The 21,861-nt window shown below is 35.8% G+C and overlaps 1 protein-coding gene and 1 non-coding gene across 4 annotated transcripts in view; one reads left to right on the forward strand and one right to left on the reverse strand.

Annotated features, from left to right (window-relative positions):
- LAMA2 (laminin subunit alpha 2) overlaps positions 1–21,861 on the reverse strand; it is a 452,538-nt gene that overhangs the window by 51,879 nt on the left and 378,798 nt on the right. For all 3 annotated transcript variants that reach the window (XM_023759137.1, XM_014461101.2, XM_014461100.2), the window contains 7 exons: positions 16,184–16,300; positions 14,798–14,980; positions 13,227–13,232; positions 10,567–10,721; positions 4,583–4,726; positions 3,271–3,404; positions 820–979 (listed from right to left, as the gene is read on the reverse strand). In XM_023759137.1, the coding sequence (XP_023614905.1) occupies positions 820–979; positions 3,271–3,404; positions 4,583–4,726; positions 10,567–10,721; positions 13,227–13,232; positions 14,798–14,980; positions 16,184–16,300 (899 nt within the window). The remainder of the gene's footprint in view (positions 1–819; positions 980–3,270; positions 3,405–4,582; positions 4,727–10,566; positions 10,722–13,226; positions 13,233–14,797; positions 14,981–16,183; positions 16,301–21,861) is intronic.
- On the forward strand, positions 17,719–17,820 carry LOC111827310. The gene has a single exon (XR_002830805.1). It is a non-coding gene; the product is annotated as a U6 spliceosomal RNA (small nuclear RNA).

Below are 21,861 nucleotides of genomic sequence, written 5' to 3' on the forward strand. Positions count from 1 at the left end.
GAATGATTTTAGTGTGCAGTTGTGGAATCAATTACAATGCTGGAGAGTCACATCTCATACACAAAGCAAATAAAACAACCTCACTCCATAAGAAAGTTGATTTCTCATAAATTTGGGGTAACCCTGGCTTTTCACATTTTCTGACTAATCTCATCCAGGATAATTCTGTCAAGCCCGGGATTAACCATTAGATTTGGTTGTGCTCTTACATCTCACCCACAGGTCGTTTTCCAGCACCTAATTCCATTTAATCAGCACGAGCTTCTTTAAAATGCAGGCACTCTGCAATTTCAAATGCACAAGGACCTGCCATGGAGCAATTATGAATATTAAGTGTGTTGCTCTATACGAATGAGGAGAAGAGAACTTGAAAACTTTTAAAATTGGATCATGATTTGAAAGCTTACGACTCCCGTGATATTTCCCAAGGTATTCATAAATCTTTTAATTAGATGTGAGTTTGAACCTTATAGCACTTTATATTAAGAAATCACAAGTTGATTTGGAAAATAAAGTGCCTTTAAAAATCACTTTGATTTTGAGGCAACTAAAACAAGAATATTCAAAAATTGATGCCACAGGTTAGGGCAAAACAACAACCGTTTAAGTAAATATATACACAAATTTAAAATATTGTCTTTCCTTACTGAATATTGGAAGGAGACAATTCTTAATCAACATAAATTCTTGTTTTCAAAAATACAAATTTAGCAAAAGTGATTGAGTTTTTGCTGAGTTTTATTGTGCTTCTCCCGAAGTAATCATGTCAGGAGTTGTCCACAAAGATGAGGTAAACAGGATGGGGAAGAAACACATTACCTTCAATTTCCCAGTCAAGCCACCAACGAAGAGCATTGCATTTGCATCCACGTCTAGAATCGTGTACCCTGGAGGAGATGCTGAATGATATGTACTGGGCACAATGCTGGCTTTGGGTCCATCCAGGGCCCTCACAGAAATGCTTCCATTTCTCCCAGTTCTTCCAGGGCACGTGTTGAAAGGAAGTGGGAGGAAATACAGGAAATGAATCATGTATCACCTCTCTGGTAGCTTCAGATTGAAAAGGTATAAAATGTCGAGACTTGTTTTGGAATATTTAAGAGATAACTGTGTATTTAGCTTCAAAAGTGCCAGGTTCATTAAATTGCAAATCAAAACCCAGAGTCTGATCTTTGCTAGATGTTTGCTGTCTGAGTCAGCCAGGGCCAGTGAGAAACAGCCCGTCACTCTGTGTGTGTCCATTAATATGAAGTGACACAGCAGCAATTAGCTGATGAGATTGCTATTGGTTAAATAAAAAGCCTTTTCCTATGCCTTTACAAAACAGTTTGCTATTTACTGACACATACTTAAACAAGTTTATAGTACTTCCTTTAGCATTTTGTCTAATTTAATTCCTGAATAATCCACCCTTCTGCATTATAAACTGCATAATTTCTCCTAAAATCCCTTATTATATCTTGGGCCCAGATTTGCTGAAGTAGTCTTCCTGGAACCCGGCATCTTTTACTGTTCGGCATACCATCTTAATGTGTATTGTATAATATCTAGTCTTCAGCATTGTGTATACAAATCGTATAAAAGACCTCCGCTTTTCAATTCAATTAGTATGGTTTTGAAAGCTATTATTATTGTATTTGATTTTCTTTCTTTTTTTTAAGTGGTTGATTTCGTTAAATTGTTAAATATGAAAATCTGGTCGCTTCTCTGAGACAAGCTGTCATAACAAAACTTTTGTGTCATATTTCTCTCCCTGCTGTCTCATTTTGGTAATCTTTTTATCTTTGAGGGTGCAGTATTAACTGAAACCCATGGAAACAATAAAATAACTTTATCAAATAAGATTCTTCTTTAACAGAATATATCTCTTCTAATAAAAGAACTGTACTTTATGAAAACATATTCTTAAGTTTTCGAAGTACTTAATCCCCCCGCCCCCCCAGCATCACATATGGAAACATATCTGTTGCTCTCTCTCTCTCTCTCTCTCTCTCTCTCTCTCTCTCTCACACACACACACACACACACACACACACAAAGAAACTGAAGATCTTGCTTCTCATTAAACTTTCTCTTTTTTAAAAAAAATTATTTTTATTTTGGAGAGGAAGGGAGAAGGAGAGAGAGACAGAAACATCAATGATGAGAGAGAATCATTGATTGGTGCCTCCTGCATCCCCCACACTGGGGATGGAGCCCACAACCTGGGCATGTGCCCTGACCAGGAATCGAACCGTGACCTCCTGATTCATAGGTTGACGTTCAACCATTGAGCAACACTGGCCGGGCTCATTAAGCTTTCTCCAGATTGTTGATCAATTTTATCTGTAGACCTAGGCCCTTAACAATACCTCTTAACTATTAGCTGTTTTAGTGTAGTAGACAGTTAGAAATTAGGAAAATAAGAGAAATTGAGGGGGGAGTATAGAGGATAGGAATGGTTTCTCTAAGGAATCTTTACACTGCTAGAAGTTAATTGAATTAAAGATTCATCCCTAACCAGTTTGGCTCAGTCGATAGAGTGTTGGCCTTCGGACTATAAGGTCCTAGTTAGATTCCGGTCAAGGACATGTACCTTGGTTGCGGGCACATCCCCAGTAGGAGGTGTGCAGGAGGCAGCTGATCGATGTTTCTCTCTCACAGATGTTTCTAACTCTCTATCCCTCTCCCTTCCTCTCTGTAAAAAATCAATAAAATATATTTAAAAAAATTAAAGCTTCAAAGATTGAATTAATCAATTTCCTGTTACTTCCCATTTTGAGTAGTGTGGACCTGACATATATTCACGCCAGCGTTTAGAGACTGCACATGCTGGTAGGCACGGCTGCTATGTAGACTAGAAGAGGAATTGTGCACATTTGAGACAGGCACTGAAGGCAGCTCTTACGCACTGGCTTGTTCTGAATAAGGCCAAATCTCAGCACTCTTCAGGTGTGGCAGTATGACGCAAAACAACATAAACTCAAAATTCCTATGGGACAGCCAGGTAAGGGGGCCAAAATAAATGGTCATTCTGGTCAATATCTTGACGGTTTGTCAGATCTTAATAGGCACTACGAAGATGCCAATTTTCATACATGTTTACATATTCACATAATATTAAAATTTGTGTATATATTGTGTATATATACACAAATCTATACATACATTTGAAGTATGCATAAAAATTTGTATACATACCTTCTTGAGAGGAAAATAAGAGTTTTCTTATAAACTGAGAAACTACTCCAAAATCCTGTAATTTACTTTAATCTTTATTGAGTTAGTTACCTTGATGCCTCAATACGGTACCAATAGGAGTCATCAATAGTCAAATCTGGATACTCCACACGTCCAACTCCAGATCCAACATCCCAGAGGAAGCTTACTTTGCCTTTACGCATTTCTATAGCCAGAAAGTCAATCTAGTTCAGAGAAACACAAACAGAATACCTATCAATATAAAATACCTAATAAAAGGAGGCCAGCAGAGTTCTCCTTAACAGGTGCCGTGTAGGTATAGGTCAGTGGTCGGCAAACTCATTAGTCAAACAGAGCCAAATATCAACAGTACAACGATTGAAATCTCTTTTGAGAGCCAAATTTTTTAAACTTAAACTATATAGGTAGGTACATTGTTATTAACTTAATTAGGGTACTCCTAAGGCTTAGGAAGAGCCACACTCAAGGTGCCAAAGAGCCTCATGTGGCTCGTGAGCCGCAGTTTGCCGACCACGGGTATAGGTGAAATAATTAGAAGCCAAGTGAATAAATTTCCCAAGTAATATGAACTATTATTATGTATGGTTAAACAATATTTTATTATTGTATCTTTAGAGCAACACAACTGTCCATACTGCTGAGGTATATGTGTTAATTTAATCAACTCTAGCTAGGACTAATTTTGAGACAAAGTCTTTTCTTACTCTGATACTTGTGGAAGAGGTAAAGGAAAATATTCATAATTCATTGTTTTCTTCAAGAGCACTGATATTTTTGAAGGATCAGCTATGATTTTCTACTCAAGGTGACCTCAAACTTCTCACTTGAATTCCAAGTATTGACTTATGAGATGAGTGGGCTGTTGAAAAGTCATGTTCATTTTAGAAGGTCCCCATGCATGCAAAGCCAAGTAGTTAAAAAAGAAAATGAAAGGAATTAGAAGTTTCTGGTGAGCTTCTGAAGAAACTCAACATGAATCAGAAAATTTTTCATTGGCCAAAAATTAGTATACAAATTGCCATTTTCATTGACTATGAACGTTCATTATAATTTCTCAGTTAGAGAAAAGTAAAAAACAACAAAAAGAGCTTTATTCCTATTAGTCTTTCTTCTTAAATAACTGGATCTGAAAATATAATTCAAAATAAATGCTTCTTACACTCATAAAAGCACATGTGCCTAAGTGCTGTAAAAAGTTTTCTTCATTTCATTTGCCTTCTAACTTTGTGTGGTAAGATTCTGAGATTTTCAAGTCTGAAAGGCTACATTACATAATTTTGGGACCATGTTACTGGATTCCATACATTTCCCGCACTACCAGGATTAACCTCTGACTGTACATATATACAGTAAGCCAAGACATGCTGAATATTGGACTTACAAATTTGGCACTTCCAAGATAAAAAAGGAGGTTGTCGGCAACAGGTGTCTTTACGTTGACAATGATATTATTGTAGCTTCCTTTCTTGATTTCTGGCTTGTATGTTCGAATGCAGTCACCTCCCGAAGACACAGATACTTTGATCTTCAAGAAAAACAAGGTACAAAGAACCAAGACTAAATCTCTCAGAAAGTTTAAAGAGCTCCCAAACAACCGCAAAGCCATCATCACCATCTCTTCTTTGAAGTTATTTTTCTATTATCAAATGCTATCATTAAATGCCCATATGCAGACACTATTATACTCATTAATGAGGGCCGAGAAAAGCAGCTTTCCACCAGCATTTTGACAATAAGCCGCTCACAGTCACATGTTTTGTTAGCACACTACTATGTTTTAAAGCCTGCCAACTAACAAATTCTTACCTTCATACTTTATTCCTTTAGGAACATTTTCAAAAGGTGGTTTTACATGAAGCTAATGGAATATCTTTATTAAGGTTGTTAAATGAAATTTTGCAATTCAAATTTCAGCGATTTTGGTATCACTTCAAATAGGAAACCATTTTTCTTTGATTTTTCAAGAGGAAATTATCTACTCTCCCATGTTCTTACAGTTGAAAGAGGCCAAATAGATTTTGTTCTAGATGTTCTAACAGTACGGGGAATACTAATCATTCCACTCAGAACATACCTTTCAGAACAAATTATATCTTTTTATTAAGTTTCCAGGAAATGAAACAGAAATAATTTCCAGTGGCTATCATTGCTAATATATTTAACAGCTCCTTTTTCTTTTGACTAGTCCTTTAAAAATTACTATAAATTGCTAGGAAAGGAATGCCTATGCGAATAGAAGTGACACAGTTCACACCAATTTTTATTTTCCTTTTGGGAACCTTGCTTCAATCGCAAGTAACACTAGTTGATGATCTGATTTAATTTCCTTTGGTTCAGGTACACCATCAAAGGGGCACTTTCAGGACAGCGAGGGCGCTGCTTGGGCTCAGAGAGCAGCTGTTACTGTGTTAGTGAAAGTGCTCAGAGTGGGAGGCAGAGACGGGGAAGCTGATTCAAACACCCGCCTTCCGGAAGCCTCTTGGTCCTCACCAGCAGTGAGTTTCCATTTTCTCATTCCCTCTAGCACTTTGTGCTACTCATATAGTTTTCACAGTGGAAGAAAGCCAATGAGCATTATTGTTACCATCATGAAGGGCTGTGCAGACTCCAGCCAAGACAGCCGAGCTGCCAAACCAGTCTCCATATCATGGTGACACAAGGAAGTGTCTTCAAGGGTCCAATTAGGCTGTAGGTGTAGGCAGCAATGGGACTCCTCCCCAAGGGTTCTGGACTCAACATTGGTTGGATTTAGAAGAGAAAGCTAAGGAGGATATGGGTTGTGACAAATCTGTAAATTCATATATGTTTGAGAACTTCTGGGGATAAGGCAGATGTGTTGCATCTATAGACCGTGCCTGAGTCATGAGTTCATATTCTGCTTCCTCACCTAATCTGCTGTCCAGATTGCATCTCCAAGTGGAGGAGATCTTGCGTTCGAAAGAAACGGGAGCTCCCCCTAATGGAGCCCTGTGTGGTGGCCTGGGGCTGGAATAATCCAGGAAGCCTCCTGTTCAGCCTGCTTTCCTAGTCCTTGTGTTCCTCCGAGGGTGGGGCCCAGTCAGCTAACTGCGGGTACAGCACTGAAATCCATTCTGGTCCCCAGAGTATTTGGTCTGTGCTCTGGAGAAGATAATCTTTCTGTTTGTGTGGATTTCAGCCAGGAAGTTAGCTCTTTGTTCCACAAATGATGAAATTTCCCTTCTACATAAAGTGCTAGAATAGGGGAATCAAAATATAAATTGTTGCCCTGGACAGTTTGGCTCAGTGGATAGAGCGTCGGCCTGTGGCCCGGGGTTCAATTCCAGTCAAGGGCACACACCCGGGTTACGGGCTTGATCCCCAGTAGGGGGTATGCAGGAGTCAGGTGATCAATGATTCTCTCTCATCATTAATGTTTCTATCTCTCTGTCCCTCTCCCTTTCTCTCTGAAACCAATAAAAATATATTTTAAAAAATATATAAATTGTCAAAAAACAGAACCAGGAAATGTACAACTTTTCTTCTGGGTGTTAATGCTATAGAACAGATGTGCCTCGGAAGTTGTCAGAGGATGTTACATGAAAGAGGAGCAGCTATACAAAGGGCTACCCAAGGGCTTGGAGATAATAAGGAAGTAAAGCAAGAGAAAGAGACTGTAGTAGAGGTCGGGGAGGGGAAATGCAGTCTTCAGATGTCTTCGTGTTTAAGAAAAACTATAGGAGATGGTGAGTTTTTAAGAATTTATAGCAAGTGAACCAAAACCATCATCAGAGAAGAGCTTGACACTGGGCAAATTGGATATCTGAGGCAGGCTGTAAGTGTCACTGACATCACGAGATCAAAGAGAAGACACCCAGGTCTGCCAGGGATTCATGAACAGAGCAGATCGAGCTCTTTCTAGCAGGATTCATATCCAGAGGGGCTGGGGTAGTCAAGAGTAACTATGTGTGCAGTTTATTTTATCTTTATTTCATACCAGTATATGCTTTTTTAAACTTATGGCTAGTTTAATCGTAAGTAACTAATTCTGTTGAAAGACCACAGTATTATAATCCTCCTTGGTTGCTGTTAAGAGAAGAAATGACGGACTGTGGGTGGAATACATGTCCATTTGGGTCACAGGTGGAGTGTCTGCCCTTGCTTAGGTACACCTGGTAGAAACGATAGGGGATTACATGATCGGGGTGTTCGAAAGGGAGAGACCAAAGTGCAGGAGATAGAGCACCAGGACCTAACTGAGCTGATGAAACTCCATCTGGGAAGGAAGTCTAGGAAGGCAGCCATTTTCAAGTTAAGGGTATTTAACAGCACTAGGAGTTACAATTAATCTACTTCATAGTACACTTTGCATATCTAAAACATATGGTTCTCTGAACAAAAGGATGTTGTTATAATAAATATGCCAGCAGTTAATCTTGCAAAGTAACCTATTGGTCAACTCTTATACATTCATATGCAAAATCCCCTGGATTTCTGTTTTCTGGCTTATGGTTTTGAATATATGCTCAGTACCTGAAAAATTCAGGCAGCTCAAATTGTTGGTAACCAGTCCATAGCTACTAATTTCTCATTTAAACATTTTGTGTTTTTCTTTATAATTACAGATATTTATTTTAACTAACTTAAAATAGGCAATTCCAAGTACAGCATTTATAAGTTTCACTAGATGAAATCTCTAGGATATATCCCTCATAAGAGAGAAGAGATTTCTGAAACACAAATATCCTCTCAAGATATTTGCTTCTATCACCTGTTGTTATTTCTAATATGAATCTTCAGTAAGACTTCTAAACAAAAGTCACTAAGCATGAGGTATCTCTAAAGCACAGTATTTACCAATTTATCATCATGAACTCAGTCCAACATTATTGAAGAGCCCATTATTATATCTACTGGATTTTCACTGCATTTTTCATCCAGCAACTAGGTCATTCATTTAAAAAGACTGCTAGCCACTCAATTTCAAAGTCAACAAAGCAAAACAAACAAACAACAAACAAACAAAAAACTACTTTAAAATAAATGTCTTTGATTTCTTGGTCACATTGAGTATGTGTTAGAGCCACATCCAGACACTCGTGCCCGATTACAAATATTACAAATCAGGCAAATGTCATCCTCAATTTGCATAAAACTCACTTGAAAAAAAAATCTGGCTGCTTACATATTTCTAACATCTTTGAGAAAGTAAGGCAATCTGTTGTAATTTCAATTTCCAAAAGTGATTGAGAATTTCCTTAGAAGGCATAGGCAATGGTCACTTTTTCTGGAATTACTTTTATACCTGTCTTTCATTTTGTATCTGAAGACAGGTTTTATGTATTTACATGCCAGAATTTTATCTTTTTCCCCAGGGGGTGGGTGGTGATGTGGGAAAGTTCTCATAACTGATAAATATCTGGGTATATTTCAAAATTTCTTTAAAATGAAGATATAGTAAAAATGTTCAGATTTTACCACCTGATAACTAAGCAGAATATGTAGCTAAGTGTGTGATTCACAATAGAACATGTACTATTATTGCCTCTTCAAACTTAATATTGCAAAATATAGGAGTGGTATGTCAGTCTCTTGCTTTCTCCTGACACTGACACAGTTGGGTTTTGTACAAAACTTGCTTCCTTCTTTCTAGTTTCTTTCATCTATATCACAAACTACTCTCAGGTTCATATTCAAAATGCTCAGCTCTGATTATGCTATATTTTATAATTAAGAACTTTCAACTTCTCCTCATCAGTGAGGTTTATTTCAACTGCAGCTAAGTGAAACTGCTTAACTTACTATTCAGGGCCTGATAAGGTTGGCCTTTACTGACATTTCCAGTTTAAAGTTCACTTTATCAATAATCTTGGCAAGCCAGACTACTCTTTCATCAAATAATCCTGAAACTTTCTTCTCTCTCTGCCTTGACTCAAGCAATTTCCTTTTCTCGGAATGCTGTCCCCCCACCCCCGCTCCCATGTCCAGGACTATCCCATTTTAAGGCCTGGCTCAAATCCCTCACTTCAGGAAATCTGGCCCCTATTAGAGGTGATCTTTCCTTTCAGAGCTTTATAACACTTCCATTGCTCATACAGTGTAGCACATCTGCATTATCTTAGAGAGTTATTTGTGTACATGTCTTATTTCTTCTATTATAGTATAAACTTGGTGCATTCCTCATTCATCTTTGAGTACTTCATAGCAAGTAGCCTTGAACAAAGGAGATGGTTTTTCTACATTGGCTCAATTTTAGATAAAACTTTAAATATTGTAGTAAGATCTGATTTATGTTCACCTAGTGCTTTGCATATACAATGATCACCTGTCATCATACCGCCTGCATGGTTTTCATATTGGAGCTCAATAAATGTCTTCTCAACCCTACCCACTTTTTCCCTCTGAGCTTATGTACATCATCTTCACTAATCTTTTTTGGGGGTCATTTTCTAAGTTTCTCTTCAGTCAGTTATGAGTTCCTTTTTAAAGAACACATTGAATTTATTGTCTTGGCCTTCTTTAGAGGCATTAGATATGTCTAAAGCAGGAAAACGAATATATTGTCACTGGGTTTTATATTCTAGGCCACTACTAAAAAATATAAATTGATGGATTAACAAAGGTCATTTCTGGTTATTGAAAGTTGTTGAGAAAACAAAATTTTTGAGACGGAAGACTTGGGTCTCTAAAAAGATTTGAGTTTAAACCTAGCAACATGAAAATTTGTTTTTTCCTTTCTATTTCTAAAACCATCATGGGATAAGTTTCTTGGCTAGAGAGGTTCATATTGGCATTAACAATTCTGTCCTTGCTCATTAGGATGCTATGTTCTAAAAAGTTCTGCTTCTATCCTAATTGTCTTCTGGTTGTCAATAAAGACCAACATTTTGAGACCAGCTAGGTATTCTTACTCCAAAATAAAAGAGAAACAATAAAAATTGTTTGTAATAAAAATAGTTTTTGTTGTTGCTTATACTCAGACAAAAGAATATAGAAAACAATGGTTCCTCTTTGTTATTGCTTCCTATAACCTTATTAATTCTTTCCTGCTACAACCCCACTGATTGGCTTTTTTTTGCTTTAATCAAGAGCAAGTCACTTTCATTCACCCTTTTTTGGTATAAAAAAATAAGGTTTCCATTGTTGCAATTTGTATTACTCCATTTAAATAATAAGAAATGTTAGAACTTCAATTTATAAAACAATTAGTAATGATTACCCTTCTCAAGGAATCTCTTGAAGTTTATGAAAAATAAAACAAAATATTTAACCTCCCCCCAAAATAACTTCAAGTTAAAGAAAAAGAACCAAAGATCATTCAACAGGACACATGGGGGAAAATATTCCTTCTGGAAATAATACCAACTATACAACCAGTTACTGATATTGTAAACAAAAACAGCTTACAGAATTGGCTTGCTTCCGGGCTTGGTTTATCAGTTCCTTTATCTCAGAGATGTTTTTCTTCAAGTTATCCTCAAGTTCCTTGATGGGTTTGAGTTTATCAATCAGTCGATCAGCCTCTTGTTCCAGATTTTTCACTGTGGCATCTGCATCTGCAACTGCACATACGCACATGCACACACATGCAAACATTCACACATGCAACACAAGTGCACGTGCGCACACATGGAAACATTCACACATGCGAAAACACACACATGCACACATACAGACACAAGTGCACGCGCGCACACATGCACACAGAGCCAAATGAAAATGGCAGTATGCTTAACTAAAGAATTAAAAGAATTTAATCTTATTCACATGACAGAAGCTAGGCCACAACTGTTGAAGCAGCTTGTGATGGCAAAAGAGAATATTTTAGTTGGACTCAAGCAGGCCAGAGGGGCTGTTAGAGAAGGAGGCCAACAATGGCTTTGAGATTAAAGTGAAAGATAGCACTGAAGGTTGAGAATATAATAAATTTAATTTGATGTTTAATTCCAGCTTCAGCCAAAAAGCTAACCTTTACAAAATAGAATTTTAGTCATAGAATCAGGGAAATGAAAGTGTCTTTAAAATGTCACCTAAGTCTGCCCAAGCCAGACCTGTATTTAAATCAGGCTTGTCACAAAAAATTGGTTTTCTTTTTTTCTCTCGCTGTCTGTATTTGCACATCTGAAATAGAGAAGCTATCAAAATGTCTTCTGGAAACCCTTCAATGTTGAACAACCCTTAGACTAAAGGCCTCTTTTAGACTTTAATTAAATCATGCTGCAGTTCATTTTCATTTTGAAGAACAGTTGATTACCCCTGCTCTCTCTGTTACACTGAATCATATTAAACTGCCATTGTTGTAGGTTAAAAAAAAAGGTTGGATAGTGACAATTTCAAAAGGGGTATAACCCCCAAATAACTGAAGGTTTTTTTCACTGATCCGTAGACATCCAGCATGTGCTTTTCACAGGAGGGCAAATGACACATGGAAAACCAATTATTCTATCTGTAGGATGCTGGCAGTCTTATCCAAACTGTATCATTTGTTATTTGATGGAGCATGTGCTGGTCTGTTTTCTGTCATGGAGACCTTGATGAAAAAGTGAAACTGCTTAAGGTCCAAGGCTATATGCTCTGCTCGACTACAAATGATCTGCTCTCTGGCTGACATTGCACCACTGGGAACGAATCCTCAGAAATTAATCAAATGTGCTCAAAGGGAAGGAAATTATTATTTTAAAACTAGGTTTAAACTAAGTATTTTGAAGTCCTGGCCATAACTATGAGTTACAATGTTAGTGATGTTTAAAACAACATAGGTCTCTTATTAACATTAATTAATAGAGTTGCTAGATCATGAACTGAGTATTTCCTTCCTGATGTAGGTTATTGGGGTCAAAGCCCTTGTTACATAATTTTTTAGATAATGCATCATAAACACAGTTACCCTTCATTTTGTAACTTTTTAATAAAGCATTTGTCCAGTTTTTCTTTCTTAAATTCTATACTACTACTCTGAATTATTCTAGAATTTAGGAAAAATGCTTTAGATTAAATTCATAAGAAAGAGAAAAAAGGGGTTAAGCAAAGACTTAGGTTTAGGCAAATAATGGATCATTTTCTTCTAATGCTCTTAAAAGTTTCTATCAAATGTTTCAAAATGGGTCTGCAGGTTCCCCCACTCCCTCCCTTTTTTCTTCTCTATCTTGTGGAGAAGATTAAATCAAATGGAAATGATCTTCTTGAAGGTTTAAAATTAAATCGTCTGTGATATTGAGTCTGCAGTAGTTTTTGAAAACTTCTTGTGCAGTAGTTCTTGAAAACTTATTTCTCCTATAATTATTTGGCTGTAGATTTTAAAATAACATCTCAAGATAGATTTTGATGACAATGTTTTTTAGAAAATTATCTCTTTTAAGCTTTAAAATTTATAAGCATAGAGTTTTGCCAAGTATCCTTGTATGTGTTAAATTTCTTCTCTTATCTAGTTCTGTCTCCTTGAGAACTTTGCCTATCTGTGCTTCTTTAAAATTAAGCCTGCCAAGCATCTAAAATATTTTACCTTTATATTCCTAAAGATCCACCTCACAGATTGGCCAAGTCCATTATATGTTTCTGTCTTCTAATTCATTATTGTTTTTTCAACTTCAGTTAATTTATTTTGTTTTACTTATTGAATTGTCTAAATTGTTCATTTCAGTGCTTTTTTTTAGTAAATTGCACTCATTTTCCACTGAGGAGAGCCTTCTCAGGTTTTGATATGTTGGATTTTATTATTATTATTTTCTATTCTGCAGTTTTATTTTTGGTTTTGAATTTAAACCATGGGATGTTTAAGGAGAATATTTTTATATTCTTGTAGTTGCTTAGTTGTTAAGATTTCATTTTATTTTATTATGTGCTTCTCTAAATATACTTCTCTAGAAGTACATCAAATACATTCACATACTGACTTTTTGGAAAGATTCCTTTTACATATCTTATATTAATACTGTGACACTGGAAAGAACAGCTATCCAATGTTTAAAGCAACACCTAAACATGGTAACATGCAAAGCTGAAGTTTTTTGCAATAGGCAATTTAGCATAAAAGTTATTAAATAGTATATAAGTATACATATACATACTGATTTCTGCAGGTGATTTCATATGGAAGTAAAACAAAAAGAATTAGAAAATTCATGAGGAAATATTTTTTATCCATATTATAAACTAACAGCTATCACAAAATGATACTTTTCACAACAGGTACTAATTACAAATGCATCCCATTTAAAGTCAAATTAGTGTTATCAAGTAAAAGTACACAAAAACATGTCATTTAGAGGCCACTATTCATGTTAAAATAAATTTTATTATAATGTTCTAAAAGAAAACAGGCCCATTTGAATTAATATTACAAATAACTTCTTGAGGATAGGATAAAAAAATTAGAGATAAATATTATGAAAAGGCTGCTATCATCTGAGAATCAATCTAAAATTGAATGAAATGATATTTTAAATTATGAAATAAGTAAAAGAGAGAATCATATTTACTTTAAAACTTAAGTTCATTCTTTTTTTTAATGTGACTTGGAATGCATCTGAACTATTAATTCAGATGGAGACTTGAAGACCAGGGAGAAGCTCTATCTGGGCTTACATAAGAATACATGAACAAAACCAGTGCATCTCATCTATTTCTTCTCTTGAAGAAATGGCGAGGAATAAATCCTTCTCCCTAGCTCTGAAGTTCATGTTATATGTTTGCACCCTTCTTTGCTCATGAAGGAGTCATGCTTGTAGTACCTACTATTTCACAGCATCATTAGCATTTGACTCAAGGCTGTGGTGTGAAAAAGCAGGCTCTGACTTACATAGCATATGATGTCAATAACAGGGTTTTTGTAATTGTACTCTACAAATATTTTGATACCCAATGAAAATTTTCTTATATAAAGAGGGCTACTCTCTTGAGAGTAACAAGTCCAAAAAATCAAGTGTCACATATGATGATGATGTTTTATCACTTTACAGAATGGGAATATATATATATATATATATATATATATATATATATAAATGTTTATTGATTGCACTTAATCAGTTAAATTACCGTTATATTAAGTTCCTCCACATTTCTCAGTAAATCCTTATTAACTAAATATAATTTGATGCAATATACAAAAGATGTAGAGACATATTCTTGTAAACTAGATAAGTGCTTTAATTTCCTGAAAATGTTAAATAACTGAAAAATCTAAATGATTAAACATCAATATTTTTGAGTGTTAAAGTATTTCAGGTTCATACCATTTTAATGTCACATTTCTATTAGAATGCTCCTTGGCCTCTGTGTTCCATGGGACCTCACCAACTTTGAGGATATTAGTTTCCCAAGTACAAATACGTTTTTAATTACAGTGAAGGATTAAAAAGTACTTGGCATCCCTATGCCAAATATCATGCAGACTTTGGGATTTCCTAATTTCCTTTCGATTGGACACACTTCGGAGGGAAGAAGCCCTGATGTGAAGCGGGGAGGCTTGGATTCTAGTTCTGAGCTGCAGAACACTCAGTTTCTGAGCCCAGTCTTTGGAGAGAGGAAGCCAGACTACATCACCATGAGGGTCTCCTCCAGCTCTAATGGTCTACGCCGGTACTCTTGTAGTGTGAATAAATAAATGACATAATCAAAATGAAAAAGGGGATCTTACTGTTTTTCAAAGGATCTTTTACCACAGCATTTGTTTTGGCTACGCTGTCTGCTAGTTGATTGTAACTTTTTTTCAGGCCATCCAGGTCCTGGTGGAGATCTTTAATCTGGGCCAGCACATCTTTGGCTGTGTCGTTGGCTTGTCTCGCTTTGTTCTTAACGGCTTGCAGTTTAGCAGCTGTGTCTGTCAGCAGAAGAGCATTTGAGAAACAAAACAAAGGGTCTGGAGTTAGTGGCTTAGTCCATGCTTGTCAAAGCGAGGCCACAGCTGACTGACCTCGGGAACGCACCTACGAAGAGGAAGGCTGACTTTTGTCTCATTCAGTTGTAGCAAAGTAAAATTTTAGCTCAATTTTCTCAGGGACCTTTGCTATGAATACTTGATTAGCTCTTAGGAGAGCAAAGTGCTTATTCTAAATGTTCACTGTAGAAGGGTATATTGTGGTTTGCTGTTAAACATATTAAAGAGAAAAAAACTTATCCACCTGTCTTAAAGCTTCATAAAAAGTAGGCTTAAAATTTAATCTGCACATTCACGGGGAAGGGGGGAATCAATGTAGAGATGGCTAACATCCTTTTTCAGGTATATTAGACTATGTGTTCATGTTTTTTACATTTGTTTTGATCCATAGAAATTTTCTATGTACCTCCTTACTACCAAAGAGGTGATATGAAAATCTAGAGTGTTACTTCAGATTTTTTCATGTTAAAAAAGTAAAAATAATTAAGATTTTAGTATTTTCTGCACTGTATAAATACATGCGTTTGTTTTCTTGATCCTATTTGTATAAACAATATACTGTAGACATAGATGCTTACTAGTGTATGTTTGCTAGTATTAGTTGTTAAGACCACAAACTCTGAAGTTAAACTGTGGGGTTCAAATCTCATGTATGTCACTTTTAACAGTGACTATCAGTATCCCGTGTCTCAGCTTGTCATCTGTAAAGTGCAGATAATAATGCTGGTGGGAATGCAGACTGATACAGCTACTGTGGAAAACAGTGTGGAGTTTCCTCAAAAAATTAAATAAGGAACTGCCATCTAGCCCAGTGATCTCACTTCTAGGAATATATCCTAAGAATCCTGAAACACCAATCAAAAAGAATATATGCACCCCTAAATTCATAGGAGCATTATTTACTGTAGCTAAGATTTGGAAACAGCCTAAGTGCCCACCAGTAGATGAGTAGATAAAAAACTGTGGTACATTTACACCATGGAATACTATGCAGCTATAAAAAAGGAGTTCTTACCCTTTGAGACAGCATAGAGGGCCCTGGAGGGTATTATAACAGAGGTGTAATATTGGGAAAAGTGGTAAAAGATAGAATATTTTTAAAAGTTCAGGACAACTGCATCAATTTGTAGTGTCCTAAAAGCTTACCATTTGGAATTGCTGATAACTTTGCCAAAGTGTCATTCAGAGCTCTCCGGAGCTCTCCATTTCTAACATCGGCATTTTCTAATCTGGTTTGCAAGCCATTTAAATCGTCATCATTTTCTGTGAACAGAAAGCAAAACAAAAAGAAAGGATAAAACAATTTTAATCCTCTCTGAGTTTATATCTGGACATACAATTTCAGGTTATTGTAATACAAAGTTTATAAAAAGCAGGACGATTGATTTAGTTCATTTACTTTATTGGCATCTAACCATAAATATATTTATTTCAGAGCATAATATAAAATATGTGTTTATATGACCATTTGATACTTCAACATGTTCAACAATTATGTTTTCTTCTTGGTATCTGACTCAATTTAATGATTTTCTATAGAGAAAAACTTCAAAAAAATCAGTCTTTTACTCCATCTGTAATGATGTCCTTTTGACATCACTCCCATTAATGTGACATTTAAAAACGTATACCAAAATGGAACATTGGATTAGCTTTTTAAAATCTCAAATAGATAGGATTATTAAGCAGAATCTCCCAATTTCAGTAAGCATCACTTATTAGTATTTGTTTGAAACCAATACAAATCAAAGGAATGGAAAAACATCTTCTTGCGCATTCCTGTTAAACTGTCATATTTTTTAATAGAGAAAATCCTATTCTACAAATTGCCTTGAAATAAGCTTTAGGTAAGTTATTTTCTTGCTACTTTGATACTTTGTATCAAACTCCAAACGTAAGTGAATATTGAATCTGTCTTCTTTTTCTTGCACAATGTTTATTAGTGAACAGAGAAACTGAATAAATGAAAGATATAAAATCCTACGCTTCCCACAATACTTTTTACCTCTCCTGACTGAATAAAGCAGATTGTCTCTTGAATATATTTTAAATAGTTCATTATACCATCACATTTGTTCCCATGGGAGATGCATACTGTTTAAATTACCTCCACAGAAATGCAAAACATAAATAAAAAGCCGAGTCCCCAAGTAAAGAGACGCATTGAGAACGAACCAGGAAGGAGAGGGCGCCCTAGTTCCGCCCGGTCTGATCTGGGCAGTGCTTGCTCAGTCGCAGGAAGGACTGGCAGTCAGTGCAGGTGTGGACGTGCCACGTTTGGTGTTTGTCAGCTTTGTTGGGTTATTTTACTGAATCCTCACAATAACTTTTAGGATGCATATACTATCACCATTTCTAATTTCCAAATGAGGACACTGAAGCTTAGGTCATTTAAATAGGCTTCCTAAATTTGCATGGTTATTAAGTGACAGAGTTGCGAATCAAATCCAAGCAGTCTCATTCCAGAAATCATGTTCTTAACTCCTGCATTTGACTAGGGATTGGTAGTCAAAATAGGGAGTAGTAGAGCATCTTAGACAGTAGCCCTCTTCCCCACCTCTACTCACTCCCCATCCTTTTTTTCCTCTCTTCCTCTCTCCCTTTCTTTCCTCTCATTTTCTTCTTTATTACTTAAAGTAACTGGCCACAGTTAAAGAAATCCTATGACCCTCACATAAGAAATATATATATATATATTTATGGCCAATTGGAATGATTCAGAGAGGATTAGCAATGCCTATGTGCAAAATGGCAGGCAAATGTGCAAAATGGTCCACATTTTTAAAGATAATGAGCAAAATATAAAAAGCATAGTTCATAATAAAATAAATAGGAATAATCAACCACCAAATTAAAAAGAAGCACTCAACATTATCAAAATTAAAGAACTGTAAAGTAAAAGAACAGCGAGATATCATTTCTCTTCTATCAGGTTGGTCAAGGTTAAGTGTCTGATAATACCAAGTATTCACAAAGGTGTTGGTAGAAGTGCAAATTGATGCCATTTTTGGAAGAGCAATTTAAAAGTTTATGAGAATTTTAAATAGACATGTATTTGGCTCAGCGATTCTACTGCCAGACATTTACCCTACAAATATACTTGTGAAAGTATATCAATGTATATCTTCCAGGATATTCCTAAGATCTTTATTTATAATAGCAAATAAGCTCAATATTAGGGGACTTTTTATATCAATATGGCATATCCATGCAATGGTATATATTGCAGTCTTTAGAAAGAATCAGACGAGTAGGTGCTGATATGAAAGAAAGAAAGAATCTTAAGACTTTTCTATGAAAAGAAGCAAGGCAGGGTAGGTCGGCGGTGGGTGGGTGGGGAAGAATATATCAGAGAGCCTTGACTTAAAACAGTCAGGAACTAGGAACTGAACAAGTAGGGAGTTAGTTAATGGTGGTGTACTAAAATCTTTCATTTTATACTTGAATGTGCTGGCTAAATTTTCTTGAGTTCATAGGGGGGCTGAGCAGGCCTCTGGCACCTGGAGAACTATCTTCATTTATTGGCTTTCATCTGGAAAGAACAGGAAAGGGAAAGGAAGCTAGAGGACTCTTAACCATCAGTGTTCTGGGTGTGAAAGAGTACTGAACACCTTAATTAATGATCCACTTCATTTCATATAAGAGTTTGCAGGCAGACAGATTAAACTACTGTTATCCTACAGTAATATAGGCACATGATATTGTGTAATGCATCAGCTTTTCAGCTCTCAGCCAAAGACCTGACCTCACTGAAAAACAAAGCATAAAATATTCCAGCAAAGCATGGCTCTAAGAATATCAATATGTCTATTTCAGTCACTATGATATTATTTTTAATGGTAGTTCTTCAAAATATACTTTGCAAGGAATTTGATTTTCTCATATGTTAATCACAATTCATCTTTTTAAACACCTGTTATTTTCATTGTACTAAAATAAAATCTTTGGATAGGTTATTGCAAGTATACTTTCAGAAATTAAGCCAGTCTAACAACTGGGATATCTATATGAATTTCTTGAGAATAGTTAAAGGGCTGCTCTTTTGATATTTACTTGAAAAGTCTTTGTCAATTAAGGAAATGGAATGATACAAATTTCATTTCTTAGCTTTTTGATTGGATTGGATTTTTTAAAAAAATAATGAAGCATTCAAAATATTCTGGCAGGAAAGATATTTGTGTAGAGTGAAAAAACATTAATTTAAAGGGCATTACTTGGTTTATACCATTTTATGCATACTGATAGCCAATACTAGCTGAGCCATCATGCCAATTATCCAGAAGAAAAACTGGTCTGAAGAACATTGTTACTGCTGTCCTTCAAGTACCAAAGCAGTCATTTTGATCCTTTGCTTTCTGTACTAAAAAGTCAAAATGTGAGCCTGGCTGGCATGGCTTAGTGGTTGAGCATCTCCCTATGAACCAGGAGGTCATGGTTCCATTCCTGGTCAGGGCACATTCCCGGATGGTGGGCTCAATCCCCAATGTGGGGTGTCAGGAGGCAGCCGATTAATGATTCTCTCTCATCATTGATGTTTTTATCTCTCTCCCTCTCCCTTCCTTTCTAAAATCAATAACAATATATTTTTTAAAAAAGTAAAAATGTGAATATTTTGACCTGCCTGATTTTTCTATGTTTTAGCTATTTAACCTTGATTCCTTCTTAATGTATCCTTTCTTACATTCTGATCATATTTTTCAAAGTAGTTTCTAGAATTTCTCAAGCCACGTCTAAACACTTTATAGCTCTGTCAATAGAAACAGGTGAGTAGAAGTTGTGAATAGAGAAGAATTGCAGATTTTAAAAAGGAAAATTATCAAAACTATAGTAATGAAAACCTAAAAAATTAAGCACTCAGGGTTGGCTTTAAATGAAAAGATAGATGAGGTAGAGTGTAGCTATAACCAAGATGTAAGGAAAAATGCATGAGGTCCAGTTTGAAGTGTAACATGGCCAAAAACACAGAATTATTGAGAGTTAAAAGAAAATCCAACCCAATGCTTTCCTTGCATTTGTAGAGAACAAGAAAAGGATCCGATTTATAATCCAGTGACATTTTGTAGGGTTTCTTCTCCTTATTTCTTCAGCTCTCATGCCCATTAGCTGTAGCCATATCATTCTCTTTACCTTTGCTGCAAGTATCACACCACCAAACCTCAAAGGCTACATACACTCACTTCTTCAGCTTTGGCTCTCCCTTACTCATCCTGCCCTCACACATTGGAAGCCCAACATGCAGCATTGGGTTTGACAGAGACAAAGCTCAGAAAGTGAGGGGGAAAAACAGGGCAGCAAGGGTAGACAGTGGACATGCCTGACAATGTCGCTTCCCTTTGTTGCAGAACCTCTGACACGGCACTAGATAAACATGTTTAGAATGCAATTCACTAGATAGAGTTATAAGTTGCTTCCATTTATGATATGTATTCACTCATGTTTTCCATGTTTCTGACACTGTGCTAAATCTGAATTAGAGTTTAGTTAAATTAGAACTAGTAACATTGAACTATGCCATATATATCTCAAAATAAAGCTGTTACAAGTAATTTCTTTGATCATTAATAATGTCTTCTTTTCCAAAATTCTAGCCTTTAGAAAAGGCAGTGTGTGCCATGAAATCATTATAGGTTGCAGACTTGGAAGATGTGAATTCAACTGCCTTCTCTCCCTTACTTTTTACCTGTATAAAATGAAAACACACCTTCCTTCAGATGACTGATATGAGAAATAATTGTAGGATATTTGAGAAAGTATTGGACTTATCACAGGCAGTTAATAAACAGAAACAAAATAATTTATATTGGTTTGATAATTCACATTGATTTGATAATTGCTCTGGTGTGTTTGCCAGTTCTCAATAATGTTATTTATAATCCACTGTCTTCTCCATTAAACCGCATGGTCCAGAGTTAATTTTGTTTATTTCCCTTTTATATTCTCTAAACATATGCATATAGCCCTCATTTCCAACTAAATACAAGAATGACATTTTCAGATTTAATGAAAATATTTTATTTGACTATTAAAATCATCTAGCTAAGTTCCTCAAATGCAAATTTTATTTTATTTTCTTAATATGAACAGAGCATAAATAAATATTCTGAAAGAATCCTTCATTTACAAGGGTGAAATTTGTAGACCTCCTATTAATTTTGAAAGCTTCTGGTTAAATATAATCACTTGTCAAATTGCCATCTAGATAACATTTTGCAATGAATTTTTTTTCATTCCCATGACATTTGTCTTATGAACTACCACTCATTATCACTTCTTATTTGCTCCTTTATCAAAAATTGAAGAGATATCCTGTCTGTAGGAATTCATTGTAAAACAAAATTTAATTAATCCACATAACTTCTGTTTCCTACAAATGTGCTTCATCTTTTGTTCTAGAGCAGGGGTGGACAAACTTTTTGACTCGAGGGCCACAATGGGTTCTTAAACTGGACCGGAAGGCCGGAACAAAAGCATGGATGGAGTGTTTGTGTGAACTAATATAAATTCAAAGTAAACATCATTACATAAAAGGGTACGGTCTTTTTTTTTTTTAGTTTTATTCATTTCAAACGGCCGGATCCTGCCCGCGGGCCGTAGTTTGCCCACGGCTGTTCTAGAGGCTCTTTCTGAATTAGAAAATAGGTTAAACTCTGCAGTGATACTATCTGTAGTTCTGATGCAAAAAGTCTGGAATAGGCAAGGGACCAATCTATATGAGGTCATGTGGAAACCTAGATTTTGACCTTCCTGGTAATGAGAGATTCCTTCTACTCTCAAGTATTCACCTACTTATTCATCCATTTATCAAACATTTGTTAGGGCCATGA

The sequence above is a fragment of the Myotis lucifugus genome, unplaced genomic scaffold, assembly GCF_000147115.1.
Source record: "Myotis lucifugus unplaced genomic scaffold, Myoluc2.0 scaffold_150, whole genome shotgun sequence".
In the NCBI taxonomy this organism is placed as follows: domain Eukaryota; kingdom Metazoa; phylum Chordata; class Mammalia; order Chiroptera; family Vespertilionidae; genus Myotis; species Myotis lucifugus.